General features: G+C 38.2%; 1 protein-coding gene across 1 annotated transcript in view; it reads right to left on the reverse strand.

Moving 5' to 3' along the window:
- Positions 1 to 8,940: 8,940 nt before the first annotated feature.
- CD226 (CD226 molecule) overlaps positions 8,941 to 25,916 on the reverse strand; it is a gene marked incomplete at its 3' end in the record, with an annotated part of 28,979 nt that continues 12,003 nt past the window's right edge. Inside the window, 5 exon segments of the mRNA XM_081996441.1 lie at positions 8,941 to 9,058; positions 9,141 to 9,249; positions 16,523 to 16,688; positions 16,692 to 16,821; positions 16,823 to 16,888. Coding sequence (XP_081852567.1) covers positions 8,941 to 9,058; positions 9,141 to 9,249; positions 16,523 to 16,688; positions 16,692 to 16,821; positions 16,823 to 16,888 — 589 coding nt within the window.

Genomic DNA, 25,916 nt, shown 5'->3' on the forward strand with positions numbered 1-25,916 from the left:
TTGTTCTAAGCTAAGAAGACTTTGCTGAAGGAGGGGTTGAAACTGAATATCTGAAGTCAAAAGTCTTTTAAAGTGCTCTCTATAGCAATAATTTAATTACAACATACAGCCTTCAGGCACCCATTTATTTAGGAGTTGCTAAGTGCAGGCAGTCTAAGACCCTTACTTGTCCATGGCAAAGAGGAAAAAAGATCATTAATGAGATCTCTATATTGCATTTATCAGAAAAGAAATGAACTTCATGCTTGTTCAGCTTTCCAGTCTAATAGGCAATACTATGTGGAGTAGTGATTTTTGAGATATTTGATCTCTAGGAACTGAACAAAGACCATCAGCCTGTAGCATATAAACCTCTACCCAGACTTAGCACACCAGCCACATTTACTAGTTTTCATCTGTTAACCCAGAAACTGTAGGGTGGTATTCCATGAGAAAATATAAGTGTCTTGAATGGCTGTGCTTTTTGGCATGAAATACAGCACTGTTTACAACTGCTTCTTCCTAAAAAGGAAGGAGGAAGGTACTCCAATTAATCTCATTTTTAGTGTTTGATATCAGTGTATTTTAGTTCCTTCTTATACCTGCTGCAAAGGAATAAATGTGGCTTTTATCCACGTACAGAATAGAGTGGACTGTGAAGAAAGCATGAAAAGCTGCTGTATGGTTACAAGAGCAGATCCAACAGTACTGGAAAGTTTCAGTTTTTTGTACATTGTCCAAATACTAGTGACTCTTTCTGAACCAACTTGTTACACAACCTATATATTAGAATCTTACCTTTTTCACCACAGACAACTGGTTGGGGTGCCTGCCTCTGTTTTCTAAGTCGAAGATAATGACTGTGCAACACCATTGTAGTGGCATAACTTGAAAATCAAAGGGTGTAAGGTTGGATATATTAATTCTGCAGATATGAGGTCTTGCACTCTAAAGGATGCTGTGTTTGTTCTTGATACTATAAATAAATGCTCTTCACTTTTGATCTTAGATAAAAAGGTGTGTTATATTGGATACAAGTACAGACATAGAGTGGAATGAAAGAAATGTCAAAGAATATTGACTAACCTGTTGTAACAAGAAGTGTGACTCTCTCTGTGCCCTTACAAGTCAGTAAAAGGTGGTAGGTGAAGGTGCTGTGTATTCAGCAATTATTTAAATAGCATTATGTTTAGAAATCTAAATGTTAGAATCTGTAGGTGAACTGGTTCTACTGAAGAAGGTGAAGTTTCACTTTGCAAATATGTTTCTCGCATCTTGGTATGCATATGCAGCTTGAAAGATTTTTATGGATATGGTCAAAACAGATATGAAAGTAACTGAGGTTTAAGTATGATTAATTATAAATAAAGCTTTTTAAAATGTCAATATTGTTATGAATATTGCAAGTTGTAAGAGAAAAGATTTCCTTTTTAACTAAATGCAAGCTCCGAATATAATATGTTCTCTAAGATGAAGGAGTTAATCTTTTTAAATCTCACATTAAAAGCCCCAAAGAATGGATTTCATTGTTTTTTCCTTTAGTACAGAAATCGTCATGAGGTTAAATAGATTTACCACATTCCCTTACAAACCTGGGATTGTCAAGTGAATGGATACATTTTACAGTAGATCTTTTCCTGTGACAATATTTGACATGAATGATGTTAACCCACATTTTTAATACAGGGTACACATTGTTTTCAATTTTTTTTTTTGGTTGTATGATAGCAAGACTGCAATGGGCATAGAAAATAGCTCAAAATTAATCAGTTGTCTTGGCAATTCCATACCAGTAACAAAAATAAGTGTTGCATTTACACACTTATTCTCATCGTTTCTCCTATAGTTAAAACAGAATAAATGATGTAAAACAAAGCTATCCTTTATGTGCATGTTAGGTGTTGAATTTCATGAGTTTCTGCAGATGACAGGCTGTGACAGGAGATATTTATTTGCCAGATCTTCTTTTTGTAAGTTGTACTGATTTAAGATGGTTACAAGGAAAAATAAACAATGCAGAAAACAAATATTATGACTTCCTACCAAAGTATGGCACATGTTCACCTTTTATTTTGTTTTCCTTCTTTGAAAAACATCATTATAGAACGTGAGAGAAGTTTTTGAAACCTAATAAAAAGGAAATTAAAAACACGCTAAGAAATCAACAAATAAAAAATATGTTCTGTAATCTTTAAAAAGATAAGGAGAATTTAGCAGACATTTAAGCACATAGCAATGGGTCATGTTGAGTACAAAACAGTGTCCCAGAGCATTCATCTTCTTCGGACTTTATCAGGAGCTGGGAACAAGTTGCTCTAAGTTGCTCTGTAGCAATGGACTCAGGATTGCCGGGCTCATTTTCCCATTACCTGGCTGGATGAACCAAGTACCAGTCCAGCCAACATGCATTATGCTATATAGATGCTTAAAAAATAGCATTTTGCACACCGCATCATAATTGCTAACACTAAACTTTGTGGAACTTACTGCAGCCAGATATTGCTAAAAATATAATTTAGAATATTTCAGAGCTAATTCTGGGTAATCAAAGAAACATCTGTGTTTATGATGCGTAAAAATACATACAGAGGTGCTCAGCTTTTATGCTTCTAATTACAAAAATGACCTGACAGAGTTCTATGGGAAAGTTCCTCTCGTACCACTGTTGTTGGGTAAATTATGGAAATTTAAAAGAAAATAATAAAAGTCTGCTTCAGATAGTATTATTTCAGAGAAATCAATGATATTAACAGAGAGTACTTCTAATACATACAAATATTCCTAACGTGCGTTTCTCTCTTCGATACTCATATAGACATCAACAGAAATGGAGAAAGGTATTGGGAAAGAAAAGAAAAAAGGAAAGATACTGTGTATTTGTTTGACTATATCTTAGTATGATAAATTATTGATCACTTAAATAATGTTATAAATCTTAGTGGTTAATACTGCAAATGGATTATTTAGTGTAACAATTTAATTACCTTTTGAGAAAGATGTTAAATACCCTTCAGAATCCCTGAGGCACTTTTTATTTCACAATTCTCTTTTTAAGTAAGCATAAGGTTAGAAGAAATATGTCAGCCACTGCTAGTAATTCATATTAGTTATTTTATCTAATTATACCAGCTAACAATGCAGATAGCATGGAAGTAATAAACATATTATTTGTTTGAAACTTGCCTTAGATAACTTCGTGCATTTCCTTTAATATTTCTAGCATGAACTTTATGTCCTAAGTTATATGTAGGGCTATATGGCTGCAAGACTATAACACGGATAGTAAGGTAAATCTACAGCTTTATAACTCAAGCCCAATCAGGCCAAGAAACTAGTCAGAGCAGTGGCACAGTCCTGTGGCACGGTGCCAACCTGCTCCAGTAGTCTCTCAGCTCCCACAGGTGAGGCTGTCGCGATAGTCCTGAATCTCTCCTATTTTAAAGGAAGCTTTACTCTTAGAAAAGAGCTCAAACAAAGAGTTGTGGGCAAAAGCAGAAACAAGGAAATTCGCACTGCAGGAGTGCCCTACTGAGACCTGCAGGCTCTTCTTGGTCCTCGAAACATGAGTCGTTTCTATACAGGCGCCCAGCTTCAGGGGGAAGGCTGGAAAGGGCAGGGGAGAGGGCAGTGTCTGATGCAGGCCAGGGGAGATCTGGGCCAGGCTCTTCCATTTCCCGGCTGATTTGGCAGGTAGGATGCTGGATGAATGGACTGCAGTAGCAGAAACCGCCAGCATTTCCTGTGACAAAGAAAAACCTAGTCCAGCTTAGAGTTTTGAAGACCACTGTGGGTCTCTAAGAGCCTCAGGGTGGAATCCTTTGCACTGGATATCAAAGTGACAGTGACCACCTCGAGCCCACACGTACTCTGACACCGCATCCCAGCAAGGCATGGCAGTGGAGGGTGTCTCATGCTCTAACCCGAAAGAGTCCCCGGTAACGTGTGAGTGTTTGTTAGAATTGTCGCTTGAGTTGCCTTACTTCCACCTTAAATAATACAGTCTGAAAACTGGACATAGAGTTTCTACTCCTGGAGTCCATAGTCTAAAAGAGCATTTTAGCACCTACCTTGTAGACAGACAGGGCTACTTTTGGAACTAGCCCTTAGTGTCAGACTTACAAAGCCATTTAGGAGATTAACTCCTATTGAGCTTTAAAGGAAATAATTCTTCCACTCACTGAGGCAGAGTTTCAGCTACTGTAAAGAAATACCATTGATTTGAACTTTTGCATAGCTCAATAAAACAAAAGTTTTAGAGAAGCATGATGCAGATAGGATTTAAAAATAAATTTATAAAAATCAGAGCCCTGGTTCCCAGATGTCTTTATGATTACAAAAAAAATCATTAACCCTAGAAATTAATCTGAGAGTGAGAACAGTCCTCTGAAATCTTTTCTTTTTCCAAAGTAAGATTTCTTATTTTGGATCTCTCAAGAGTCAGCTACCTGCCATCAAACTGACAAATGCTGGTCCTCCTGTCCCCTAGTCCTGCAATAAGACCTAGATAGGAAGTAGGTGGTTAAATTACACAGCACAGTTAGAACAAGCTATTTCTGAGTGTTCTTGAAAAAATTGAGGTGCCTAACAGAAAAGGTACCTGGGAATTTAGGGCAGATGGAGGTCAGAAAGAGGGTTAAGTGCTGGACTACCCTGCCAAACATGGGGGTTTGGAGAAGTTCAGCTTCTTGTGTTTCTTGGTGCGTCCATCCCTTAAAGCCGGCTGTTTCCTCACAGAAACGTTGTTTTACCCCCAGATACACAGGCAAGGGAGAGCAGAAAACTCTCTTGAGTCAGAGAAGCTTTTTAAGGTAAAGGAACATATTTGAGATGAATAAAGAAAGTAACAGAAGATAATGTATGTTACTGTTCCAATTTTCATCTCCTTTCATAGACTGTGATTTTTGTATTTGCCCTGTTGAACCAAACTCCAGTGACTGCCTCTCCTACATTCAGAAGTCCCAGAAAAGGCTGTTTACAAATATTTTTTTCTCTGATTTCTTTTTTAGAAGATAAGTGAGTTTATGCCCTTTAAAGACTTAGTTACTACTATTAATCATGGAACTTTCCTTTAAACATGGGACTTAAATATCTACCTTTTTCACCCAGCATAAAAGATGAATTTTATTATTATGGAAAAGAAATCTGGTTTACTTTTCTTAAATCCTCATAGATTCATTTTCCAGTTACCGAGAAGGTAGTTACCCAGTGACTCAAGACTCATCTTTTTAATGATAATGTTTTCTATTATATTTATTTCCTTTCAGGAAAGTTTCTAAGGCCTTTAAACAACAAAAAAAAAAAGACAGAATTATCTTGCAGTTTAGATAGTATGCTGAGCTGGTTGATTTCCATAGTTGTGTCATGTTTCTTCCTTGATTTTTTTTTCCTCTCTCTTCACTGTTTGGGCAAGTGGTACAGCATGAAATAGCACAGTAGCTGTTCAACATAAATTCATTTCCAAATTACAGCTGATGAAGTTTACTCAAAAGGAACTAAAAGTTTCCAGAAGAAAAAGGAAAATCTATGGAAAAGATTGAAAATAAACAGCAATAAACAATAGTTTGTACTATTTTACACCGCAAAGTCTATTTAAATAATCCAAACTCTGTCACAGCAAATAGGCTCTTTAGGTCCTATCCTGCCAGACTCATAAAGTATTTAAAGAGTTTTAATATTATATTTCAAATTACAGTTTTGGAATTTTCTCTTGTATGTAGCTTACTAGTTTTTAAGCCAATGGAAATAATGTTAAGTTTTGGGTTGTTTTCTTTTTGGTTTTCATTTGTATCAGTCTCATGTTCAGCTGCTGTTCACTGATATTACCATGGTACAAAAATGAAGCTGTCATTTTGGATTTGTTTTTTTTAAAAAAATAATATATTGTTCTTATTATGCTATGTGTGATGTGATTTTCCCTGTGGACTATCCTGGTAGAAGTAATATGTCTATGAAATTTGAATTAAAATAGATTAAATACCTGCAAAGATGTGCACTACAGATTTTTTTTTCTTCCTCAAATCTCAAGAATAAGCAATTATTTTGAAAAGACAAGCTAAAAGTACCAAGGGAGTCAAGGAGTAAAGGGCATTACCAGAAATAATCAAAACAATCTGGTATTCCAGGTACTTAACTTCAACCTTTTCCCCCCTTCCCTGCCTTTTTTACCCTCAGTAAAGTAGGGATGTATTTTGACTTTCTCTACAAGCAGTCAAACAATACCCACTTCTCAGCTTATGGATATTTCTGTATCAATCAGTGTTCCAACTGAGGACTTCAGTGTAATCAAATTCATTACATTATCATTTTGGCATTTTAATATAAATGGGATCATCAAGAAATGACATGATGCTACAGGGTTTTATTTGTAATGCTGTGCACAACTTAGAATTATCTGCTATGACATCTGATAACTCAGGAAATAAACCAACCTATTAATAGTACAGTTCTGTGTATTCTCATCAACTTCACATGCAAGCATTTATATATCTGAAAACCTTCAGTAAGTGAAAGAAAAAAAAATATCCCTTGCAATGGGTATGTGTCCTTGTTCAGGAATACACAAAACCAAAATGAAATATTTTCTAATGCTATATGACATTGTGAACAATTTAAGTCTTCAATGTTAAGTTGAAGGACATTTTGGTTTAGGATTTTAGTTTTCTAGCTGAAGCATAGGATAACCACGCGATGCTATTATCGCTCAAATAGTTCAGAGAAGCCTTGTGTCCATATTATTCTCAGCAGAACCTAGACTCCTATTTTCCTGTTGCACGTGAAGAAAGCTTTCCACTGGAGAAGGCTACAGAAAATGTGCTTTTCACTGTCAGGCTGTTGATGCTTCTTCCTAGCCAGCCAGGTGGAACCAGTAACTGATCTGTAGGAAGACTCATGATGCCTCCCCCACAACCCCTTTCTAACAACAACAAAAATATATATACATTCAGCAACACTTTTACTAATGCTTCAAGGGAAAAGAGGAATCGAGCGTAGGTGGGCCAGGCACACAGTTTGTAGTATGCAGACGTATATGGTTATCAGCCATCACTGTAACACCTTCATCTACTGGGATTTTTTCCTCAGTAATACAGCAGATTTGTGAAAAGCCAAAAGATGTGTAGATCCTAATTCTCAGGTCTGCCTTCTAGTTCTCTTTGTTTAAGGATTTTTTTTTTTTTTTTGTCTGTTTGTTCAATTTCTGTGTGGTTTCTTCTGTAGGTTTCAGCAGAATATAAACATATGCACACATACAACTACATATGTATGTATATGGTTTCGTAAATGTTCTCGATCATACTTTTTTCTGCTTTACATCATTTATTCATGTATATTCCATGTTCTCATTTATTTTTTGTGCAACTAAACCTTATAATAAATTATTATTAAATATAACCTGACAGCAACAGAGTCCTCATGTTTTGTTTTCTCCTGGGTATGGGACCGAGAGGTTGGGGGGGGAAAGGAGGGAGGGAGGAGAGCAAGGGCTACACTTCTGTTCCATCCCCAAATAGAAAGCACTGAAATAACTGGCGAGTGGCAAGGAGCCTGTAAAACCACACAGCTGTCAGATAGCAAGCTTCTGTTCATACTTTTAAATCTAGGTTCAAGGATCCCTGATATATTTGCTTTTGTCAACTGAATAGTACTGTTTGCCCAGAGGCAAAATAATACCTCCTGTGTGGAAAATCATGGATATTTACTATTCTATAGAGCTCTCAATTTGAGATGCAAAAATCATGGACGTAGACAACATCGAGCACACCACCTTTCTCACGCTGTCACATAGGCTTCTCAGACACATGGATTTCTCAAACCAAATTGACTTTATGTAAACATATACAGTTCCAATCTGTGTATCAGGGTTGTTCTAAAACTCTTATTTAAGAGCATACCTACTGGGTAAAGATGTTTAAATTGCAGAATTACAAATAATCTTTAATTCTACATATTAATAAAAAGATATGTTCATGCTGCAGGCTGCAATACAACACAGACACAGCTGGTGTAACCTGACCCAAGCTGGCTGTCCAGCCAAAGCAGCCCAAGCCATGCTCAGCACAGTCAGTTTGACCTTCCACATCTCATCGGTGCAAAGAAAATAAAGTCTAATCTGCGAATACAAGGTCTGCACTTCAGTTACTTCATTCTTAAGAAGGAATCTAATGGTCTTTTCTTAGGTTTGTGTGAGACATTTTTGCAGTTGACATAAATCTCCTCTGTCTGCCTGAGTGATGATTCTTCTCTTCTTTCTGTGTTCCATGTGCCATGAAAATTGGATCTTCCATAACTATTAGCAGGCTAGAAGAACATTAAGAAAAAAAGAAAAGAAAAAGTTGAAGGACTTTTCTCAAAACAGCTATATCTTTGACAAATTTTCTTCATATGTTGATTTATTATTGGGAAATATTCAACCATAAATCAAAATATTTTTTGTCTTCTTGTTTTCTACAAATACATTTCAAGTTCAAGTCATATGAAAATAGAAATTGTATTTTGAATGTGATTCACAGGTGTCCCACATCAGATGCCTGGTAAAGCACCAGTGGAATGCCCCTTCACCCTCACATACACACTTGAGATGCTGAAATAGTCTCCTATGTCAATCTTAAAACATGACTTACTCTAAAGATATCAACCATGCTAAGAATTAGTCATGTCATTAAGACAACTTAATGTGATGGTTCCTTGGTTAACTGGCATGGGAGGAAAGATGGTTTCTGAAGCAAATGGCTAGTCCCTAGCATATGGTCACCCTAAGAAGAGCTTCATTCCAGTACAGTGACCCAAAAGTCAGAATGACAGAAATGGAAATGACAGGAGGACAAAAGGCTTTATAAGGACATATCTACAGTGGAGCTCACCTTTGGATCATACAGAAGTGCTGTCTAAGACAAGAAAGGAGGAAAGCTAGAGTCTTACATCAACTGTGAGAATGGGGTCAATTTCCCTAAGCACAACATAACTTCATAACTTCTGACTTAGGGTATGAAGAGGCAAGGCAGAAGCAATAAAGTTGGCTCCTATCTTTCCACTTCTAAATTTCAGGCCTTGAATAGGATTAAGGGGGGAAAAAGACTCAGAGCTCCAAAATATTGATTGTTACAATACAAAAAGAAAGGAGAAGCACTGAAACAGCTGCCCCAATGAATTATAGTGTTACTCACTTTTTGTGATAAGCACTGATGCAGAAGATCAGTAGGAAAACTAACAGTGAGACAGCAGCAGAAATTCCTCCAGCTATGTAGATAATAAACCATTTGTGATCCCAAGTCGCTGAAATATAATTGTAATAAATATGATTAATATTTTGTATAAACCAGCATGAATTTTTAATGACATTATCCTATGACAGCTCATGCTCAGTGTTCAGACCTCACAACCATTTCCTGTTTCTAAAATGCCTTTGCTATACTGAATTAGCACTTAGGAAAGTTGTGACTGGGATCACCAAAGGTGAGTGAACACAGCACAGTGGTATAAAAAATACAGTGATTCCTTGTATAATCCTTTCCTGTCTTCTTCTCTTCCCTGGGGAGAAAGTAGTCCTTATGTAAGTGACTTTACATATGGACAAAAAAAACATTCAGACTACTTAAGTGAATGATCTTGACATTATAAAGGTTGTCCCACAAGTGATACCTAACAATAATGCAATAGTTCCACAGGCAACAAGATATTTTTCAGAGTACCAGGAAGATCACCTCAGTCCTCAAGAGGTTTTCCATTCAGTACTGCACACAGTTGTATCAGTTATTTTCGGCTCTAATTCAAAAAGAAAACTGTCCACTTTTTAACAAAAATATTTCCACAAAAATTTCTCCCAATGTGGTCACTTCTTTTTTAATAACCTAGTACGGTACATACTTTGATAATGGATGTCAGGAAACTCACCCTATTTGTTCTAGTCTAAGCAATTGAGAATTACAAGAAAGGCAGGAAAAGTTACATTTATAGCAACTTTGCTTAAAATGCATTGTCTTCTTCAGTATGGTGTCACATCTTCAAATGAAGCTAATGAGCAACATGTAGTAACTGAAGAGTAGAGACAGGCAAATCAATGGCTTCAAGGTATAAGTTGATATATTTTTGTGGTGTCCAAGTTTGCAGAGAGGTAATGTGTTTTTATTGTCGTTTTGGAGGTGAAAAAATCTGGAGGAAAGAACAGAAGTAATATACGCAAAGTCACACAGGAAGCCCACAACACCAGTCTGCATTTAAAACACTTACAATTTTTTCTCTTGTCACAATTCTGAACTTGGTTAGCAAACCACAGAAGTTCAAGTCAGCATTCTGCAGCCCCCCACAGTGCCCTGCTCCCTGCTTAGTTGCATCTCTGCACTGGTGCTCTGTATGATTGAGAACAATAGCACACAAAGCAACCAAACACAAATAGTGACATTTCTGTACATAGTGTATTTGTGGCTAGCAGCATCAGCTACTGCAGGACACATCTTAGCCAAATGATCTTACCAACTTCTAGCAGTCTCAAATGACCCTGTGTGTCAGCAATGTCTTGATGAAACATGCATTGGGTATGACTCTGCCCAAAGAAGAATTATTTCCTAAACTTTCTTCAATTTCTTACCATGTAGGAGTAAAACAAAACAAGAAGTACAAAAAAGTGAGGATGCCCTAGGATAGAAAAGGAGTAATGCCTCTTGTACTACTTACTACAAGAGATAGTGGTCATATCTTATGGCCACAAACTTGTTTCTTGTGTTTCAGATAAAAAATAGCAATTCGTTGGTGAACAGGAACTCAAAAACTGTCTTTAGGTTAGTCCCTCTTTAATGTTCTGCTCACCATACAGAGGAAGATAGCATACAAAGATGAAACCACAGCTGCCCTAAAGAGTTTTCATGTAGACAAGAAAGTTACATGCTCAGTTCATAGGCAAAGGAAAACAATTAGTATCAATAACAACAGTAATCCCAGCTAATCAGCTGCTGAGCCATCACCAGATGGCTTTTCTTTCCTAGGTTAAAAAGGTTCACAGCTTCTTATCTGGCTATCCTGAATGCAAACTAAATCATAGAACCATAGAATTATAGAATAGTTTGGGTTAGAAGGGACCTTTAAAGATCATCTCGTCCAACACCCCTGCAATGAGCAGGGACATCTTCAACTAGAGCAGGTTGCTCAGAGCCCCATCCAACCCGACCTTGAATGTTTCCAGGGATGGGACATCTGCCACCTCTCTCGGCAACCTGCGCCAGTGTTTCACCACCCCCAATTGTGAACAATTTCTTCCTTCTATCCAGTCTGAACCTACCTTCTTTTAGTTTAAAACCATTAGCCCTTGTCCTATCACTACAGGCCCTGCTAAAAAGTCTGTCCCCATCTTTCTTATAAGCCCCTTCAAGTACTGGAAGGCTGCAGTAGGGTCTCCCCAGAGCTTTCTCTTCTCCAGGCTAATCCACCCCAACTCTCTGAGCCTGTCCTCACAGGAGAGGTGTTCCATCCCTCTGATCATTTTTATGGCCCTCCTCTGGACCCACTCTAACTCATGCACATCTCTTTAGTATTAATGTGCTCATTGGAAACAAATGATAACATTGATAACAAAAAATACTGATTACAGAAGTCTTTTTCTTGAATTCCAAAGCTATTTTTCTGGAAATAAAAAAAAAAGAAAATTCTCTCAGAAGTTTAATCTGCTGAAGGTATGTGACACAGTAGAGAAGGCTGCCTGATAACAAAAACTGATGTCTTTTGTATTATAACAACATATAAAATTAGTCTACTTCCAGCATGTTTTCTTAACTTCTGTATACTTAAAATGACAGTATGGTACATATAGCTATGCCCAGCTTCAGGAAAAATTATAATGTCTTTTTTTCCAAGTGTTTAGCTACCTGACACAGTAAATCATTATTTGTGCCAGAGAGTATTTACAGAAATAAGGAGAAAATATCCTGTAAGCAACAACAAAAAATTTTTTAAATCTTGTATTTATTTATCATCAAAGATGGGCAAATCTGGATAGAGTTCCAGACTTCAGCAGCATCCCCAGCCTTCGGTCTAAGCACTCCAGACCTCTTTTTTTTTTTTCCCCCCTGAAGTTTCCTCTTCAATTTTTTCAGGTCAAGATAATAATCTCTGAGTTAATGAGTTTGAGAGCCGAGATTATCAGCTGTCTGTTAAATTGGGATAAGAAAAACAATTAGATTTTTTTTTAGAACCAACAACTCAAAGCCCTTTTGCTTTTTTTCATTTGAAGTGAGCAAAGCCTTCCTGAGGCATTTGTTTTCTCTGACTATACAAAACCTTTTGTAATACTGCCTTTAACATAACATTTAAGATTTTGCAGAAACATGTCAGAAGCTTGTCATGTGTCACTTTAGTTCTTGTGTTCTCATCAAAGGTGATAGGCTGATGGGAAGCTATTAAGTGTATTTTCAGCATCAGTAAGTCAATACTTAACAATTTCTGTTAAGTATTAGACAACATGTACCCCTGTCCCCCATCTTCATAGCCTTGGCATTTTCTCTGCAAGACTCTGAAATTTTTGAGGGTGAAAGTTTTTGACCTTCAGTGCACTGACTTTGGTTTTGAGAAGGAAGGACTGATGGGCCAGACAGTTATTTGTTCTAACAAGAGATTTGAACTGCACTGTAAAGATCTTCCTGTAGCTTGTCACATGAAGTGAAGTCCTTGCCGGACTGGCACATACGGTATGCTAACTAGACTTGACTGAAATAGTTTTGCCCACAACTGAAAGGCAGAAATCCAGCACGAATGTATTCTTGCCCAGAGAAAGGTGGTTTGTTGAGTAGAGACCCACAGGCATGGACTGATATCTCGTGTTTGTACTGGATGAATTCATGAAGGAAGAAGGGAAGCTAATTTCACTCCTACCCTGATTTTCCTCACCCCTGACTGTAGCCTTACCTTCTGTCTGTTTTCTATGGCACAGAAGTACTGCTGTCTCCTCCCAGCTCGGATGGACTGTATGATGAACTTCAATGACTGGACAAGTAGTCCCTTGCTTTTTATCTGGGTGCTATGAAGATCATACTAGGTGCTATTGAAAGACATTTAAAGGGCAATTTAAAGGCACAGTCAACATGGCTTCACAAAGGGAAAGTCCTTTCTAACAACTAATCTGGTAACCTTCTACGATAAGGACATCCGCCTAGTGGATGAAGGGAACAAATGCCAGATTCTGCACCGAGGACAGAGTAATGCCGGGCACAAGTACAAACTGGGAGAGGGGTGGCTGATGAGCAGCCCTGCAGAAAGGGATCTGGGGGTGCTGGTCGACAGCAGGCTCAATATGAGTCAGCCCTGTGCCCTGGCAGCCAAGAGGGCAAACTCCATCCTGGGGTGCATCAAACACAGCATAACCAGCCAGTCAAAAGAGGTGTTGGTGCAGCCTCATCTTGAGTCCTGTGTGCAGTTCCGGGCTACACAATTTAAGGATATTAAGGTATTTGCATGCATTGAGGGGAGGGCAACAAAGCTGGAAGGGCTAGTACAACCCATAACGTAATTCTGACCCCTAAACATACATTTAAATACAACCGCCAACCAGTTTTTCAGATCTAGTGGGAACACACAGCAACACAGAATGTTTCTAATTTTCCTTTGTTGTAGAGAGCTTGCTATCCCACTTTCAGCTAAAACAAGAAAAAACTTACTAAATCTTTCTAAAAATGCCTAGGTCTTCAAAATGGAATAAGCATTTCTGTTTCAACCCTTCTAATTTTTCAGTTCTTTCATATGACATCTCTCCTTCTTTCCCAGTCATCTACCAAAATAACGCATGGATTTTAAGTCTGCTCCCTTCCTTCAAAAACATACTAAAAAATGAAATCTAATCAAAGGAAAAAGCACAGTAAGTAAAAATCAGAAACGGGTTCAGATGTGGAACTGGTGACATGACCAATCTCCATATTAATAGAATTTTTAGAAGGAGAAATATGGTGAAGAACACATCAGAAATTAATCCGAAGTCTCTTGAACACATTGTATAATTATGTAATATTCAGCCTCCTGTTTCTGTACGTTTTGTCCAACAAAAGCTACACTACTTTCCAAACTTGTGTTGTTTTATGTTTTCCAGGTTTTGAGGTAAAAAAAGATTTGCAGAAGACCCATTTCAGCCAGAAATTCCTGTTACTGAATAACAACAATCACAATATTTAGTGGAATAGAACAGACAAATGTAATCATACTGAATGATTCTCATGGTTTTATTTGCACCGATGTTCAAAAACGTTAAATGCAGCATGCCACCTTCTAGTGATACAACTGCAAGAATATCACAGGCTTTCCCAGCACTTGAATACCTACTCGCCTGTCTCCCTTTTTCCTTCATAGGATTTCTATGTTGTTTCTCTTTGCAAAAATACATTCACCTTTAGACAAGAAGCAAGTTACTTCTTTCTACTGTTCCATCTCTTTGAATCAACAGTTTTGGAATTATTATCAGTTCTGCAAACAATCCTATGCTCTTATTTCTAACTCCTTTCACCCAAGATTACTCCTCTTTCAAAATTCTTGGCATCTTCTCAATGACAGCTTCTCCAAAAAAAAAAAGTTTCTTATCTTTCCTCTTACTCTCTCTCAACATAAACAGGGTTTTCCCTATTACTGTTTACAGTGCAACTATTCCCCCAGTAGACTCACTGTTTCAAAACATATCTGGAACGGGACAAGGTGAGAAGTTTTGCAGTACCCCTGCAGAACCACAGCAACAGACTGAAAATGTTGGAAGAGTTTGATAGAAAATCCAAGCCCGAGTGTGGCTTATCTGTAATGCTAAGCCAAAGAAAGTGAAGTGACTGAACTGATGGAACATACACAAAAAATAGCATAGCAAGTTTCTGTCACCACTTGGTTTATTCAAGCCACAGCTGTTGCATCAAGCAAAGTCACTCGTGAATTTGTGCAAGACTTCACTGGCTATACAGTGTATGGTATATACAGGGTATGGTGTATATATACTTATATATTTTTTATATATATATATATATATATATATATATATATATATGAGCTGACTCCTGGCCTGTTGCTCCTTTCCCCTTAGTGTTTCTCCATATCTCACTGGAAATATTAATTGAATGTTATGAAACAGTTCCAAACGTTAAAGAGAAATAATTGGAAATCTTTGACACTTCACTTCCTTTGGAATTAATGAAAACTCAACAAAATGTGCTTCATAATACAGAGTGAGGGCTTAAAAGGGAGACAATGAGGTGTTTTCTGAATAATACTTTACTTCAGCTTCTTCAGTGGTTTCAGACCACTGTTCCAATAAGCAGGCATAACTATGCTAGCATTGTTAGAACTAAAAATGGTAAATAGGATTTGTTTCAAGAGCAAAAGCAGCATGGAAATTAATTTTTTTTTTTTTTTGGTAGAAGAAATAGTTTGTGTAGGTAGGACTGGCAATCCTTAAAGTTTTGTATTTTTTTGCAACTCATATGTTTTCATTTTGGTATGAGAAACACTGCACTTGGAGTAACCAAAAAATATTTCTGTTGCTCTACAATTTGGATATGCTTGATTGTATGAATATAGGCAACATTTTGAAATTTGAATGCTTAAAATTGTCAGAGGTGAGAGGAATTTTTCTCCTGATACCCCTTGTCTTGTCATTACACTCTGCTCAATTTCATGGACTGTTATGGTCAAGTATTCAGACTAAAACAGGTCAGCATTTTTTTCCTGAGCACCTTCTCCACCTCAATAACAGTATCACAGATCACACTTCACACACTGAAGCTTCATATCCCATGCCATATCTTATTACTGCCAAAGAGAGATCTGCTAACGTTTATTTATTACCAGGAACAAAAACCATACCCTCAAAAGATATCAGAGAGCTGGACTGAATGTTGCAACGGGAAAAGAAGGACTGGGGTGGTACAGCGGTACATCTTTGAAATGCATGTTATAGAAAAGAACGAAAACTGAGGTTTTTTCAGTTATAACAGAAAACAGAATTAAAGGTGGGATTCATCTCACAATTTGAGAAATCTTGTTTTAAGTGTTTGCATATGGAGACCTAGGGTCCCTTTATAATGAAACTGTGACAACAGTCACAGCAAAACCTAGAGAGCTTCTCAGCTCCCCCTGAAGAAACTCCTTACATGAATAAGGTAGAGGTCATTTTACAAATTTCTACATTTTCAAATGAGAGTGTGCTCTTTGCCTCCATTGGAGGACAGGTCTCTCCCCCAGGACCCTGCAGTGCACTGTGCTAATGGGGAATTCCCCTCACGGTTCCTTTGGGGAAATGGTCACCTCTCCCTGTAAACTCAGGCAGTCTCTCCTCTTCCAAAGCATCTCCTTCCTGACATCAAACCGGTTTCTCACAAACAGGTCTGAAGTCCTATAATGAGATCAGACAAGTTTAAAACCAGCTTCTTTCTGTGGAAACAAGGTTAATTGTTAACTTTGCTATCTTTTACATGGTGCTAATTGGAATGTGGTATTTAAATAAATCCTCACTTGCTATTGAAGAGTCGTTTTATATAGGTAAAAGTGTTAATACCTGAGAAGGTCCTATTGTAAAAATATTTACTCCTTTACTTACCAGCCACAGTAAAACTCATCACATCATAGGTTTTGTTTCTTCCAGTAGCTACACAGTGGTACGTTGCAAAGTCAGAGGCAGTAATGTTTTGAATGACAAACATGGAGTTTGCCCGATCAGAGCAATCCACCAGTGTATGCTCTTTGAAATCTGAACCAAAGCTTTGCTATCCTGATGAGCCACACAGAACAACGATATCTACCTGATCTGCTTTAATCCTTTCCCACAACACTTGCTGCACAGAATCTCCAATTTTATAAGGGCAAGTAAAAGTGACATTTCCTCCTGGGTTGGTAAACGTGATTATTTTGTTTCTCAGATACTTCAAAAGCATCTATTGAAAAACACAAAAAACCAACAATAAAACTGCTTATCATTCATTCAAGGGAAGTTCAGTATCAACAATTCCTGTATAGCAAATATTAACAATATTGACTTACAGCAGAAAGATACTCAAATCACTTCAAATATTGAAAAATATCATTTATACCTACCTGTGACTATATTTTTGTGCACATTTAGACTAAACAGTCTGTTTGGAACTGTTAGTCTGTGATGACATTGCAAGAAAGCTATTTCTACACATTTTGAGTACATGAATGTTTCAGCAAATATTCAACAGCTAAATTATGGGGCCAGTCTAATTAAATTTGTGATAGTCTTGTTCTGCTTTCACACTAATTATAACAAGAAAATGGTTTGATGTGACCCTTAGGACATGCATTAGCAAATTATGTTAAAAGACATTCCAGACTATGAACTACAATTCACAAAGCTCACCACTTAGACAAAAAAATTCTTATTCATTCATATAGTCTACTTGGGAAAAACCTGTGCGATGGTCAGGTTGTGGTATGAAAGGAGACTTCCAGACAAATTCAAACTTTCACCACATATAAACCATAGTTATATTATATCTTAAATAATTTTGACTGAAAATCCCCTGCTCTGAGTAACTGTTTTTAGTAATAGAATTCACTGTTTACCAATTAAGAAAAAAAATGTTAAGAAGTCTTCTAATAGAAAGACTGTCCATGTTACTGATATTCAGAGCATTCACTAGCCACTTGGTCAGCTTTGTAATGTCGATATCTCAAGTTAGGACTAGCACTGTCATGTTTTTGAAGACTTTAATTTTGGAAACATTAATGACCAGACAGCTTTTCCTACACTGTAAAAGGACTGGTCTTTCAAGCTTTTTTTATTACATGTCTTTAAGTCAAAAAATGTCACTACCATGTATTTTTAATGTGTTTGCCTTTATCTATGGCAGCAATGTTGTCCAAGGCGGCCAAGAGCATCCTGGCCTGTATCAGAAACAGTGTGGCCAGCAGGAGGAGGGAAGTGATCGTGCTCCTGTACTCGGCACTGGTGAGGCTGCAGCTCGAATCCTGTGTTCAGTTTTGGGCCCCTCACTACAAGAAGGACACTGAGGTGCTGGAGTGTGTCCAGAGAAGGGCAAAGAAGCTGGTGAGGGGTCTGGAGCACAAGTCTTATGAGGAGCGGCTGAGGGAACTGGGGTTGTTCAGTCTGGAGAAGAGGAGGCTGAGGGGAGACCTTATTGCTCTCTACAACTACCTGAAAGGGGGTTGTGGCGACGAGGGTGTTGGTCTCCTCTCCCAAGTAACCAGCGATAGGACAAGAGGAAATGGCCTCAAGTTGCACCAGGGGAGGTTTAGACTTGATATTAGGAAAAATTTCTTTACTGAGACAGTGGTGAAACATTGGCACAGACTGCCCAGGGAGGTGGTGGAGTCACCATCACTGGAAGTGTTCAAAAAATATGTACATGTGGCACTCGGGGACATGGTTTAGTGGACATGGTGGTGTTGGACTGACAGTTGGACTTGATGATCTTAAAGGTCTTTTCCAACTTCAATGATTCTATGATTCTACGATTCTATGAACTGGAAGCAGAGACAGAAAATTAAAGTTGCATAGGAAAAATGACAGTCATTAAATGCATCAAAATCTGTTTATAAAAAAAGTTTTAAAATGAAGCTATCGCCACATTCATGGGATGGGATAGTTACAGTAATACTCTGGGTGGAACTGAATAAACTGTAGGACTGAGCTAGATTTAGATCCTCTGTGATATAACATTTTAATCAAAAATCTAGGGAAAAAAATGCTGGTAAACTGTATTGCTTTGGATGATGGTAATGCCAGGGTTGTCAAAATCTTAGGTACTGGAGAAATCATCAATACAAGGTGGCCTAGCTCACCTCCTAAGCTAGGTGCAAAGAGTAGTAGGATTTCATGTGGGCAAGCACACTACCATAAATGTAGGAATAAGTGATTCCATTCATGTTGATGGGATGGAAAATTCATTGTGAAAGTCTGTGACTTCCGAGACTTGGTGAATGAAAAAGCTTAGTCTGCCATCTTTTATCATTGGAACACAGCACAGAAAAATTACATTCCTCTGCCTTTGAAGACCAGAAGTATGATGAAAACATTGAAAAGCTGAAAGACAAAAGGAACTGTGTCTAATGAGTTTACCTAAAAAAATTAATGAAGAACTTGAAGATCCATGTAGACTGCAATCAAGGAGACAGAAAGTTAATGATACACAAGAACAGAAGAGAGATAAATTCCCTAAACTAAACAGAAGGTACAACACAGTGAAGCTAATTAAGTCCTTGGACATTTTGTCAAAGACAGCTAAATTTCCATTGCTGAAAACAACTGCCAAGATTGGATAACGATTTAAGATACCATGCTGGATCCAGCAAGAATTTACTCATGGAAGTCTAAGTAATATTCAAATCAGACTACTATGATGGGACTGTACACTTGCAAAATATGTTCCTTGAAGTGCAGTCCTTCAAAAGTCATTACACTAGAAAAGGTGTGGGGTTTTTATATCTGGCAGATTCAGATCTGCAGGTTCAGAGCTGCTAGGGAAGATAGGTAAACAAAAAGGTAATTGAAAACAATTCTCTCTCTTACCCACCATACTCTTACAGGTCAGATCCTTACTTCCTGTCCCACTTTCCAGACCATTAACTTCCAGCAACTGCCTGCTTTACAATAAACCACATATTCTTACCTGAGAAATCTTATTGTCTTCACTGTGCAGTCTGCTGTCTTCTTCTGTTATGAGCAAGACCTACTGCTTGGTACCACAAGCAGTACCTGTGTAGGTACCGCGCTCTCCTTAGGAGCCCTGAAGTCTCCCCATCTGCTCCTGGGTCTATCCTTGCTGTCCTCTTCAGTTCATGCCAATACTACCCTGAATTTTATGTGTTTCTCCTATCTAAACATGCTTATTAGGGAAATTATGTGCATCATGATGAAATCTTCCAGAGGATTCCCATCTGACCCAAAGGACAGCAACCAGGACTGTATAAAAACCAACCTTTTTCCCAATAATATATAATACTACAACATAGAATACAACTACAACTACAACAACAACAATATATTGTAACAGGTATATTAGAAATCTAAGGTTGCCTTGCAACTTCAGTGAAGAATTTCCAGGTACAAATCTTGATATATTTGTAGAATTTGCTGATATACAAATAATAAATAATATGTTAATGGTGAGAACTATGTACAAACAGACAAATTAAAAAAGAGTTTCGAGATTCTCAGCTGCTGTACATTCTATCATAACCATTTTCAAACACAGACATCATGACACATTTTATTTTCTTGCATTGCATGTGTATTCTACTTGACAGTATGCAGCAACATTCAAGTAGTTTCACTCTTGATGAAAGATGTAAATCACTCTCCTTTTTACAATATGATACCTTGCACGACTTAAATGATTATGTAAGGCACAAGCAGTGGAGAATCAGGCCTACATAGTTCTAATTAAATCTTCCAAGTACACTGAAGTGTTCCAGGCTTTTGTTTTAAGCAATTGTCCTATTTTATTTGGACACCATCATCAGCATAGATCTTTCATCCTCCCTCTCCTTTGTTCAGCTCCTTTCTTTATTTAGCTCCTTTCTGAACACACTTTCTATGCTTTCAGCCTAGAACACGGGGGATGAGAACCTCCCGTTCTGAGAAGTATTTCTATGGGGAAAAAAGCACGCCCACATACCTTCACCCCCGCGCACGCACACCTCGAGGTGACACACCATGCGTGAACATGTCAGAAATGCTAAAAAGAAATGTATCATTGCATCTGGTAAAAATGGACTTCCCCTGCCCGCTGCTCATTCCAACCACTGCTACTGCTGTCCCCTGCCATGGCCACGTCATCTTGCCTCCTGGATAGAAAGTAGGAGGAGGTGACGGCACTCACAGTAGCTGCATTTGCCTCTGCTTAGTAAAGAAGTGCTCTGTGTTTGATATCCTCTCTGCATCTCTTTTGGAATAATGTTATCTCATAATATTTTGCAGTTACACTTTTTTCTATCCGCTTTAGGGCTTTGATACATATAAATGAGAAAAAATACGTAAGGTTTCCTATTTTTAAAATACATTTTTCTTGGAAATATATATTAACATCTCAGAAATATAGACATATAAAAGAGTGTAAACCAACTTCCCAGAATTTAAAGGATCAAGCAACTAAAATGAAGTTCTGCAGCAGGAAAATTGTTGAAATTAAGAAATTCCTTTTGGAAGGAAAATAAAATAATGGTGTAATCCTCACCCGTTCCTCCTTTGCTACAAGCAAGTAAAAGTCAAAATCAATATTATGTAAAATTTTGGTCCCCATTCTTTTGGGGGGGACACTTTCTACTTTTTGGCCCCAGTCCTATACACTTCCATTATTTTTTTCATTATTCTGTTCTCCGATAGGATTAGCTGGTTTTGTATCTTCAAAGGAAAGTTGCTTAGATACCTGCACTTATTTTCAGCAAGTTTATTAATTTTTAAAGTCAGTATCTATGACATTTTAATTACTGTTCACTACAAGTTTCACCAATCCCAGATTTATAATCTTACACAAGGTGCAGAGTTCCACTCAGGACTAAGCATAAATCGCATGCACTCCTCCTGGTTTAAAACCTTATACAAAGGAAACAATACTCATACTTCAACATCAGTTTGGCAACTTCAGAAAGGCAAAATTCAGCACAGTAAAATAAAATGCATCAAAACACTCTTTTGACTTCGCATGTTTCTGCATCTCTGTTGAGGCTTAAAGCTCAGCAGAGGTTGAGTACTACCAGAGCTGGTTTTATTCAAAGCAAGTTGCATGAGCTGCTGCAGGCAAGCACACACGCTGCTGAGCAACAAACGCAGGAAGTTGGCATTTCCTACCCTCAGCCATCCCAGTAGACAGACATTTTCCATGTGCTCCTGGGTACCACAAGGTCAGGACAAGCTCAAACTGCTCAGACTGATGCTAACAGAGCTACCTTCAAAGCAGCTACCCTTAGGAAGTAATGCTCTCCATCAAAAATAACTAAAGACCTTAGCAGAATTTTCAAAACTGAGAAGCTAACTTAGCTCTACAGCAGAAACCAGTTCCCAGGTCCCACTTGGTTTGCTGAAGCTCTGCATACAAACACAATATTCTTCCTCTGCTTATAATAAGAAGTGACAAAATAAATTGCAGATTAAAAGGAGGCTTAAAATTTTATGAAGATAAACTTTCTCCGGGGCTCTTCTTTTCAGCAAGAAAATCAACTTTCAGATGAGAAAATACTTCAGGAGTGACCCCTTCACCCTTCCTGAATACACTAAATATGGAATTATATTTAGCTCCTAAACTAATGTCTTCCAATGGTATTAGCACATACCACCAAATTTTGTTGAGTTTCTGGAAAAATATTTTTTCCCTTTTTTGGACGAGACATGAAAACTTGGATGCACAGCTATTAAATAAGTTGGAACAATAAAGATCTTAATTTCTAATGAGCTACTGTCACCAGTTCTACAATCAGACTCAGAAATCAGCAGTAGTGCAGTGTTTGAAAAGGACATATTTTTCCAGTAGCAACTATTTGGATCATAAAAGTTGAAATGAAAGTATTTATACTTCTATGCCCTTAAAACTTCCCTTTAAATATATATTAAATTACATTGTGACATTTGATGAATCTTTGTGTACCAATTATTAATTCTGCATGATCTTATAAACACTTAGCATGTAATTGTAATTCACCTCCCATTTGTTTAGATATATTCCACTATTCTTCATTGTTATTTTACTCTTTTAAGCTGAACTTTAGTTACCTAGAGCGCAAGGAAAGGAAGAAGCCAAAGAGAGGGAGAGCGAAAGACTACAGTTCTAATAAGAGTGAGAAAACCAACCTCTCTTCAGGTATAAACATTATACACTTCCAGAAAAGAGAATTTGGTTGTTGGGGAAGAAGTCATCTCATAAAAGTATATCATGTACTATGCCAGGATTCAACTGCAGGAGAATCTTGAAGAAATAAGAGGTTAGAATTTCTAATTTTCATCCTCTCCAGGAATTTCATCAGTTCAGGATGAAGGGAATTTACCAACAATATGAGTTCAATGACCAGGCAGAATCTTGTGCTCAGCCTTCACTTATTGCTAATGATCCATATTGTCTTGCAGCAGATGAAGAGAAATGCTATACTGAGAAACTGCATGTCCCAGCACATGTGCATTTTTGCCTACCTGCTCACATCTTCCACAAGGCTCCTGAGGGTCAGGCTTCAGGCAGAGCAGAGGATACCATGTTTTAAGCCACACAGAAGAAAAAAGGCAAGGGAGGGGAGAAGGGGAAGGGTGTGAAAAATCAAACTGTCTCCTAAGGGCAACTATTTGAACCAATGTTTCTCAGGAGGGAAAGACAAGGGTGCCAAGGCAATGGACAGGGTACACACCGAAATTGCCTAGCCCCAGAAGCATTATAAAACCCAGGACTGCAGCATGATGATGCACTGTGAGGAATTGCTGCCCTGAATCTCAGATCTTAGGTATTACTTGTAATGGATTGTTTTATGGGCTGAAAATATATTAGAGAAGAAGGAAAGATACAGTTTATTTCATAATGTTTGTTATGCAGCTTGGTATCAGGTATGAAAATGGAAGAAATCAGTGTATCATCAGTATTTTTTACTGAATGTCTCCTTTCCATTCCTTTTTGTCCTCATTAAGTTATAAATTATATTCCTGTCTGACAGGCCAGCTGAAAGAAAGTTTCATCATTAGAAATATAAGCAGCAGAAAGAGATTCTGCAAATGGGAAATTTTCAGAACTTAAAATATTAATCACCTCTTAGTGATTTCCTTTAGAGTGTTTGGAAGTTTAACTCTCTGAATCTGTAATTCCTTTTACCCTCTGCTTTTCACCCACCTCTGTTCATTCCATAATTTAACATGTATTTCCCCAAATAAAATATTATTAAGTCTGTACTAGATAAATTAATACTATCTCCTTAATTTTGAATATTTTAAAGCTGTCACTGTGCACTTCCCATTTTACTCTGCAATTGCATCCTGTAATGATTTCCGAATGCCATTACCCCAAAATGTCATTAATCACATTTACACTTTGAGAAACAAAACCCAAAGTTATAAAACTCTTGGATCTGGATTTAACTACTGGGTGCCACAGCAGTTATGGTTGATATTAGAGATAATACCATACTTTAGCTAAGTGGAATTTCCCAGTGTTGGCTGCAACAGCATAGAATTCAAGAATAGTAGCTGAGAAGATGAAGTATTTTTGGCTTATAGAGGTAGGGGAATACTTGCCCCCCAAAAAATTCTTTTAACCCACTAGATTCAACTCCAGGTCAATTTTGTTTTTTCTAACTGCACCCATTCATGCTTGGACAGTGTTTCAAGGTTCCTTCCAGGTCAGCTGTCCCTGCTTCCATCACATCTATGCTTCCTATTTATGTTTGAGTTTAATCAGGAGCTTCTTGTTTATCCATTTAGGCATTCTGGCATTATTTCTTGATTTCCTGCTTGTCTGGATGGGTCATTGGAGGAGGTTTTCCTTCAAAATCTTTTCTCCATCACCCTTGGGATTCTTACAAGCAGATCTCTGAATGGGACAAAGTCTGCTCTTCTGAAGGTTGTGATCCTGCTTTTTTGCTTTTATCCCCTTCTCTCAGGATTATGAACTATACTATGCAGCTAAGGTTGCCCCTGATCTTCACAAACCCAACAAGTTCTTCCTTCTCTGTAAGTCTGAGGTTGAGCAGAGTGCCTCCTCTCTTTAGCTACTTAATCACCTGAGTGACAAATTTATTATCAATGCACTCCAGAAACCTACCAGAATGATTGTGCTCTGCTTCTCTAGAGATAACAAGTAGTTGAAGTCTCCCATGAGGACCACAGATAGAGAAGTTTCTTCCAGTTGTCTGATGGAGGCCTCATCTATATCAGGCCTGCTCACCCTGATCAGGCAGTCATTAGCAGACACCCACTTCAACATCACCGATGTTAACCTGCCTGCTAATCCTGACCCATGAGTTCTCAGCTGGCTCATCATCCATCTTAGACAGAACTTCTCTCATTCCCACTGCTCTCTCACATAAAAGGCAATTCTCCTTCCCTACCGTCCCAGCCTGTCCTTCCTAAAGAGTCTGTATCCAGCCATTGAAGCACTCCAGTCATGTGAGCCATCCCACCATGCCTCCGTGATCCCAGTGAGACTGTAGCCCTGCAATGGCAAGCAGAGCTCAAATTCCTTGTTGGTTGCACATGCTGTGTTCACTGTTGTACAGACACTTCGTATGGCCATACAGTCATGCTGATTTCCCAGAAAAGCTATGACAGCTTCCTCACAATGTGTCCCCTCAGCATTTCCTTATTTGTGTGGACATACTCGTAATGCTCAACCTTGTGCAGGTGTTTCCTCTCCATATAATCCCACACTATTTTCTCATCAGACCAGCCCACTTCCTCACTCACTTGTGGGTTGTCATCTCACTTTCCTGTTAAAGCTCCCCTCACCATCATGTTGGCAAGGACACTTTTTCCCACGTGCTCAGGTGGATCCTGTCTCTTCCTGACAGTCCTTGATCATCAAAAAGGGTCCCTGGTGATAAAAGGTAACACTTTGTTGTTGACACCAGCTATGCAACTGGGTCTTGACCCACAGAATCTGCCCCCTCTTCCCAAGGCTTTTCCCTTCTTTGTCAGGATCAAGAAGACACCACCTAAGCCACCCATGTCCTTGACCACCACCTCCAGCACCATGTAGTCATGCCTGATGTGCTCCAGGTCTCTCCTGGACTCCTTTGGTCTATGTGTGGAAAAGCAAGAAGGAGTTAAGCATCTGAGGACTTGGCCAGCCTTGGCAGTCTCTCTGCAGCATCTTAGAGTCTACCCTGGCAAGCAGCAAATCTCTCCAGACAGCAGGTTGGGTCAGCAGATGAACAGATGAAAAGTGAGAGTCATCCCCAAATTATCACACAACAGCAAGTCAGTTAATAGCTATAGTATCCATCTGACATGCAATGCGTGTTCATCAAAACAATGCTCATAGGGA

Source organism: Phaethon aethereus (genome assembly GCF_964289735.1).
Source record: "Phaethon aethereus genome assembly, chromosome: 2".
Taxonomy (NCBI): Eukaryota; Metazoa; Chordata; class Aves; order Phaethontiformes; family Phaethontidae; genus Phaethon; species Phaethon aethereus.